Source organism: Phycodurus eques, chromosome 1 (assembly GCF_024500275.1).
Source record: "Phycodurus eques isolate BA_2022a chromosome 1, UOR_Pequ_1.1, whole genome shotgun sequence".
NCBI lineage: Eukaryota > Metazoa > Chordata > Actinopteri > Syngnathiformes > Syngnathidae > Phycodurus > Phycodurus eques.
In genome coordinates, this window is record NC_084525.1 from 27,551,177 (window position 1) to 27,559,635 (window position 8,459).

Sequence of the window (8,459 nt, forward strand, 5' to 3'; positions counted from 1 at the left end):
GCCCAAAAAATTTCATGTAAATTCGACACACCACAGAGAAGAGTAATGTTAACAAGCCTGTAAAATTTGAATGAATTAAAAAAAAAAAATCACTAATTATATAAAATCAAGCTTCAAAACTTGAATAATAAGGGCCACCTCTCAGCTCTCAGACACTGTGGGCGTGTCGAATGGATGCACCGAAAGGAATCAAACATACTGAGGGGGGGATAGCTGATACGATGGAAAATCATGTTAGGAGTCTCAACTTCACAATTTAATGGTTATTATGGACTATAATTGTAAAAATAAGCACACAAGTCAACTTACCCTTGTTGTCGGTGACATAATATCACAGCCGAACACGACACCTGACGACAGTGGCACATGGTAGGAGGAAGCCCAGGTAGTTAGACAGTCGGCACTGCCCCAAGTTACCCACGAAGCCATGTTGTTTCTGGTGAAAGTTTACAAAACTATCCGCCGTAAAAGGCGCACTGCAGAGTCGCGTTAATGTTCAGCTCGGCATCTACATGTGTCTTTAAAAAGTCAATCCATCGCTTTTTGATTTCCAATTTTTTTGGGAGCTTAGAAAAACGTCACCGAGCTGTTCTGTAAATTGAGACATCAGCGAAGGCGCATTGTTCGGGCTGTAGCCATTGTTGCTTGCTCACTGCACAGTGAAGTGGTAAATGGGGCTTGTTATGGAAGCTAAGTACAGCTAACTCACGACTGATCAGCATAGCCAAACAAAACAACATCACGTTGTATTTTTTTAGTGGGGGAGGGAACTCGCGGTAGGAAGTATACGCCCCAACCCGTTTTAGCCCTGCTCACAAAATCAGGAAAATTCAAACGGTGAAAAAGATGCTTAAGCTATATCTCAACAATTCAGCACTATATTGTTATACAACCCCAATTCCAATGAAGTTGGGACGTTGTGTTAAAAAAAACAGAATACAATGATTTGCAAATCATGTTCAACCTATATTTAATTGAATACACTTCAAATATATTTAATATTCAAACTGATAAACCTTATTGTTTTTAGCAAATAATCATTAACTTATAATTTTATGGCTGCAACACATTCCAAAAAAGCTGGGACAGGGTCATGTTTACCACTGTGTTGCATCACCTTTTCTTTTCACAACATTCAATAAACGTTTGGGAACTGAGGACAGTAATTGTTGCTGAGCTTTATAGGTGGAAGTCTTTCCCATTCTTGCTTGATCTACAGCTTCAGCTGTTCAACAGTCCGGGGTCTCCGTTGTCGTATTTTACGCTTCATAATGCGCCACACATTTTCAATGGGAGACGGGTCTGGACTGCAGGCAGACCAGTCTAGTACCCACACTATTTTCTCATGCACTTGTTCACAAAGAGGTCAACCTCACCCCATCTTTGCTTGTGAATGACTGAACAATACAGGGAAGCTCCTTTTATACCCAATCATGGCAGACACCTGTTCCCAATTAGCCTGTTCACCTGTGGGATGTTCCAAACAGGTGTTTGATGAGCATTCCTCAACTTTCTGAGTCTTTTTTGCCACCTGTCCCAGCTTTTTTGGAACGTGTTGTAGCAACTATTTTTTAAATCAGAAGTCAAGGATAATAGTTTGTTCAACTATTGTTCGTGTTACTTTAAAAAGGGGTTTGGTAACAAAAAAAGAAAGCTTGCAATATCTCATAGTTATTATTCATTTCACATGAAAGTTTGAAATTTTGATACATTTTCCTTTTGTTCTGATCATGCAGAGATCGAGATCTCAGGTGCAGGGTTCATTTAAATGTAACCATCCATCCATCCATTTTCTAAGCCGCTTCTCCTCACTCGAGTCGCGGGCGAGCTGGAGCCTATCCATGCTATTATCGGGCAGGAGGCGGGGTACACCCTGAACTGGTTGCCAGCCAATCGCAGGGCACATACAAACAAACACCCATTCACACTCACATTCACACCTACGGGCAATTTAGAGTTGTCAATTAACCTACCATGCATGTTTTTGGGATGTGGGAGGAAACCGGAGTGCCCGGAGAAAACCAACGCAGGCACGGGGAGAACATGCAAACGCCACACAGGGGTCGGGGATTGAACCCCGGTCCTCAGAACTGTGAGGCAGACGCTCTAACCAGTCGCCCACCGTGCCGCACTCATTTAAATATGATTTGCATATTTAAATGTGGGCGTCAGCAGGAAGGAGTCTGCTACTCCAACATGTGTGCTCAATTCTACGTTGATTGGGATGTACGAAGGAAATGTGCTTGGATTCATGCGTACGCACAGACTCATACATCTAGATATTTTTGTGCGTACGACGTTTTCTGGATTTGACCGTATGCCATGTTTCAGTAGGAAATCTACGCAAGTCTTTGTACATGAGGCCCCAGCTCCTGCAAAACAACCTAGCACCTTAATCCCCCTTCCACCAAACTTTACGCTTGGCATAATGCAGTCAGAGAAGTACCGGTCTCCTGGCAACCGTTATATCCAGACTCGTCCATCAGATTGCCAGATGGAGAAGCGTGATTCATCACTTCAGAAAATGCGTCTTCACTGCTCTAGCGTCCAGTTGCAGCGTGCTTTACACCACTGCATCCAACGCTAAGTGATTTATGGCTTGGATGCAGCTGCTGGGCCATGGAAACCCATTCCATGAAGCTCTCTGCACACTCTTCTTGAGCTAATCTAAAGGTCACATGAAGTTTGGAGGTCTGTAGCGATTGACTCGGCAGAAAGTTGGCGACCTCTTTGCACTATGCGCCTCAGCATCCGCTGACCCCATTCCCTCACTTTACGTGGCCTACCGCAGCATGACTGAGTTGGTGTCGTTACCAAATGCTTTCACGTTCTTTGATACAGCTGAAAGTAGACTGTGGAATATTAAGGAGCGAGGACATTTCTCAACTGGAGCTGTTGCACCTATCCTCTGTATCCTATCACAGTTCTACCCTGGAATTTACTGAGCTCCTGAGGGCGATCCATTCTTTCACCTATATTTGTAAAAACAGTCTGCATGCCTCGGGGCTTGATTTCATACACTTTTTTAAATTTTCATTTCCATACCACTTATCCTCACTGGAGTCACTGGCGTGCTGGAGCCAATCCCAGCTGACTCTGGGCAAGAGGCGGACTGCACCCCGAACTGGTAGCCAGCCAATCGCATACAGTATAAACAAACAACCATTCACACTCATATTCACACCTACGGGCAATTAAGAGTCTTTTTGGGATGTAGGACAAAACCGGAGTACCCGGAGAATATCCACGCAGGCATGAGGAGAACATGCAAACTCCACACAGGCGAGGCTGGATTTGAACTCGGGTCCTCAGAACTGTGAGGCAGATGTGCTAAAAAGTCGCCGTGCCGCCCACACTTTTTCATGCTTTTTATATTTTATACTTTTGGCAATATTTTGTAAGTTTATCCATCGGTCCCGACGACGACCCGAGTAGGTTACCGCATTATCCAATATACAGTAAATAGTCTGACCCAACTGTACCCGTAAGGACAGCGGGCATTGCCACCAGCCACTCGCATTGCATTAGAAAATGGATGGTTGGATTCAAATGTATGAGAATGCTTGATATTTTGAATGTTATTTTTAACACTGTGATTTCTGTAATGCTTTAAAATTATTAATTACTTATCATGTTAAGAATTTTCAGCTAAGATTTAACTGCGAGCCAGATGCAGTCCGCAAAAGAGCCACATGTGGCTTGCGACCCATAGGTTCCCGACCCCTGCTTTAATTTGATTTTGCCTTTTAATATTATCTGCAGTCTGAATCTTTAAACTTGTATGTCTAATTGTATACAATTAATAAATGTTGGCTGATGGTGACAGTTTGACCCTGGAACAGATTGTTTTTAATTTCGAACACATCAGAGATTGACAAGTGTCCCCAGGATTAGATGCTTCAAAATCGCGACCGATGATTCTGATTTCCTATGAAGGCACACATTGTGTACATGTCAGTGTTATGCACATGATAAGGAAATAAAAACTCTTATAACAAAGTGACTTTATAGTTGCCGGTCTAGAAGGACAAAGCTGGATGAATTTAGGGAGTCACATGTGCTTCCATAATCCTCCTTATTGTTGCATTCCTCCCATTTTTTTTCCACCAAATCGCTTCGGTGTAGTTGCATGTGTGACCCATTGTTCTAGTAACATAAAAAAAAAGTCATAAATTGTTTTTTCAGACTATATTTTTATCTTTTTATCTTTATTTCCAGTTGTTTTCCATTTTCTTAAGGTTTTGCGTGAAGGGCGGATCTGACAACAGGTGTTCATTATTATTGTTATCATAACTGTACAATCTGCGCACAAGATGTGATAAATTGCCCCCCAATGGGTCAGGTGACTTGAGATTTAGGGGAGCACTTGTGTGGCATTTTGAAAGCACATGAGTGCTTGAATTTGTAATAACCCTAAATCATCATTTGATGAGCTGCTTACAGGTTTCCTCCAAAGCCTCACTTTGTTGGCTAGCATTAACAAATAAATACAATAATCTCATCATACAGGCTTGGTGTAAACATATTAAAGATAAAACAAGATTAAATCTGTGCGGTTTGATTACTTTTTAATAATGAATGATAAACAGGTGCAAACAATATTATATAGTTATATATACTGTATATTAAATACCATATTACTTCAACTTAAGCCAAAACAACATAAAATAACCTAATAATTAACCATTTGAGGACTGGATTCAGATTCTTATTAAAAATCCAAGTAGAAAAATAAGAACACTGTTCGATCCAATCATTATGTGGCTCCGTATAGAATGTATGGCTTCCCTGCGCCAGTATCCACCCCCTACAATGAATTGTCTTGGCATGCTTCAGTTGGGACTGAAGATGGAGGTCAATGTGTAGGGCTCTGTGAGTTCTCTTCCAATTCATTTTTGTACATTGTGGTTGTGCTATTATGACCTCATCCCCTGGTATTCTGGTCTGTCTCCCGGTATCTCCTTGACGCTGTGCTGGGAGACAAACGGTCTAACCATCTTTAAGATAATAATGCCCGGGCTTCAAGTTTCATCAAACAATATTTTTGTTATTGTGCTGGTAGTTTGCTGGGGTGTATTGTACAGATGGACTGCGTCATATATTTTCTGTTATTTTGATCTCTTGTGTAGCTAAGGTAATCAATATATTAGAAACCTCTTTACAAAAAGGGTACCCTCATTATGAGTTTGTTCATGTATTACTGTTAGTTATCAACTGGTTTCTTAACAATTTTTTGAGAGTTCAGTCATTAGATGAATAATAAGAGTGACCTGCTGCTTGGCAAATATTGAGCCCACATTTACTGCTACCTCTTTGACCCTTTATTCATAAGAAAGAAAAGTTGCGTTTGCTCTTTTGTCGTGTTACAACAGGATCAGAGATTTAACAGATGGCTTAGTCGCCGAGTGCATACATGGAGATGACCTTAATCTTTGCACACATGATGTGCATATTTCTTAATTGTTCTCAATACTGTATATTCATCCCGAATGTGCTTTTACTGCGCATAATCACCTTCAGTCCAGGTGCCACTCTTACTGTGTTTTTGTGTGTTTGCGTGTGTGTGTGCGTGTGTGTGTGAGCACGCGTGCGTTTGTGCTCCTTTGTCTGCTGACAAATGGGGGTGGGGGGGGGTCAAACATGAGTGAGTTTATAAAGCTTCTTTCCTGCTGTAGCTGCTCACTAAAGGGATATTTGACAAGGCTGAACATGATGAAGACATCTGCTGTGCTGCTACTGCTGCTGGTGGTGGCTGCCTCACACTCTGTGGCCAGTAAGTATTGAAATATTTTTAACTCTGCTAGTTGCTCATTGAATCCATTTTATATACTGTAATTTTAATACAGTTAAATTACTAATAATGTAAGTAATTTATTAAAATCATATTTGTATTGTCTTATATTTATTCAAATACCAATAAATTTATTAAAGCGTTCATTAACAGATAAAAAATGTTCAATACTGTCTGACAATTAACAAGAAATTTCATTAGAGTTTTTTTCACTGCCCGACTTTTAAGAAATATGCTTTAATAGTTTCATAGTTTAGTTTAGTTTCATACTTTTTCAAATGAGAAGTCGATTAAAAAAGGAGACACTGTTTTCTTCTGTTTTTATTTTTTTATACTTAATTTCTGAGCTCTCAATTCCATGCATAAATGAAAATTCAACCAAATATGCAAAACTGTGATTTGTGAAGTGACCACCTCTTACTTCTACTATAAATGATGTACGTACATGAAAATGACAAGATGTGGAAATGTTTTACTAACGTATGTTGTCTGAGTAAGAATTCCATATCACTGCAAAGTTTCATGTGGATGACACTTCTTTTTTCTGCTTTAAAATAAGAATAACATTTTATTTTTGCTTGTTTTAATCCAATTTCAACCCTATGATTTTTTAATCTGATTAAAGTCTCACACAGCTGAGGGTCACATGAGAAGGATTGAAAGAAGTGAGCACATTCAAACACCCTCCGACACTTTTCTGTCTGTGAATAATAAAAACAAATAAATAAAGTAGTGATACTGGGTGATGTTAGCCTGACTACAATATCGCTCACCAAAATAAAACAGTCATCCCTAAACTAAATAATTTCCTTCTTTTTTAAAATAATATTCATTTCAGAGCCCAAAAATGGCTTCACTCGCTATCCATCCTGGAACACCAAGCTTTACCCAATCTGGAAAGATGGAGACCTCCGTTACACAGCCTCCTGGAAAGGTTTGTATCCCAAAACACTGGTTATTAATCAAATATCATATTTGGTAATGTGAAATCTGTATTATAAATATTTTTGGTATCAAACGCCCCATGTTTGGCTGGGAACCAGTCCAAGGTGTCTCACCCAAAGTCAGTTGGAACAGGCTTAAACTCACCCGCAATACTAAATGAAGATAAGCGGTACATAGAAAATGGATGGATGGATGTTTAGACACAATGGGGTTTGTTTTTTTCTGTGTGTTCTTTGCGCAGGGGGGAAAGTAACATTCAATGTCGCCAACGACTCGCCAACTCTCACTGGAGCCAAAGTGACCTTCACCATCGACTTGGAATTCCCCCATAACCAAAAAGTACAGGCTGATGGAGATGTGGTCTGGGCGCAAGACTGTGTTGTTAATGGTAAAAAGTATGCCTGCTTATGCACAGTACTTAATATGCATGGGAATGCCAAAATTGTTCGGTTCACCATTTTGGTCCATATTATGAACAAATATGGCTTGACCCACCACTGAACTTGAAGAAACCACACACAAGTAGTTGACTTGATATTGTAATTTCCTCATTATGTGAATTCTGAGAGATGATCTTCAAATGTTTTGTCACTTTCTTATCTAGGAACCAAATACCTGGAATCACAGACAGTTTTCCCAACTCAGAACACAGACTGGGAAGCTGTTTTTCCTGATGGGACACCAATCAAAAAAGACAAAAAGCCCAACTATGTGTTTGTCTGGAAGACCTGGGGTAACTAAAGCACCTCTTCTTACCATGTATTTAATATGTAGCAGTCATGTAGGGTATCAGTGATGTATTTGAAAGGTAACTTAATCGAGCATTGCTCATTTTGACAAAAAATAAACAATCATGTGCCATTGGCAGGTCAGTACTGGCAGGTGGCAGACGGTCCCTCGTCCACTCTGACCATCGACACAGCTGACATTCCACTGGGCTCCTACACCATGGACATTGTCATCTACCACTACCGGAGCAAGGAGAAGTTCATTCCTATGGGTTACGCCTCAACTCAGTTCTCCATCACCGGTAGGAAATTCAGACAGATTTTGGATATGAACCCTGCATACGACACTCAGGGGAAGACGACGGAATTATCGATGTATACTGTGATTCTGGCCTACTGTTATTGTAAAAATAATAATGATAATGATTCATTAGCTTGAAATAAATTTTTAAAAATGGCTCATTAGAATCATTAAATCAGTAACCGGTCTTCATTGATGACATAATTCTTCATCACTGATTGTCCGGAAAAAGTCATAGTAGTATATACAATAGTGGTTCATGCAACTTCTACTTAAGTTTCCAAGAATGGTTCCTTGTTTGCTAAAACAAGGATTCCCCAAAATGTTAAACACCCATACATTCGAAATGTGGTTCTTCCCTGAAATATATATATATATATATATATATAAAGCAAGAGGCATTCATTTGTTATCATGGACATAAATCTCCCAAACATGCCATGAAAATATTAATACATGCTATATTAATACTATATTCTGATAATTGGTGACCCAATAAATCTGACCCTAGGTCGACTTTGATTCCCGACTCCAAGCTTGGGGAAAGCCGGGTGAAAGGGGTCTGCTTGCTGTCCACCAATCCCTTAAAAATTGCTATCACAGTTGCCTTATGCATCTGTTTGTGTACATGTGTGTTTGCAACTGGGCTCCTTTCAAGCTCATCTCCCTTCAGGGGATCAATACAGTACAACTT

General features: G+C 40.0%; 1 protein-coding gene across 2 annotated transcripts in view; it reads left to right on the plus strand.

The window, feature by feature from the left end:
* The first annotated feature begins 5,693 nt into the window (after nucleotides 1-5,693).
* The window catches only part of pmelb (premelanosome protein b), an 11,363-nt gene continuing 8,597 nt past the window's right edge, over nucleotides 5,694-8,459 (plus strand). For both annotated transcript variants that reach the window (XM_061685691.1, XM_061685699.1), the window contains exons 1-5: nucleotides 5,694-5,773; nucleotides 6,630-6,725; nucleotides 6,978-7,124; nucleotides 7,341-7,469; nucleotides 7,605-7,766. In XM_061685691.1, the coding sequence (XP_061541675.1) occupies nucleotides 5,710-5,773; nucleotides 6,630-6,725; nucleotides 6,978-7,124; nucleotides 7,341-7,469; nucleotides 7,605-7,766 (598 nt within the window). In that variant the 5' untranslated portion in view covers nucleotides 5,694-5,709. The remainder of the gene's footprint in view (nucleotides 5,774-6,629; nucleotides 6,726-6,977; nucleotides 7,125-7,340; nucleotides 7,470-7,604; nucleotides 7,767-8,459) is intronic.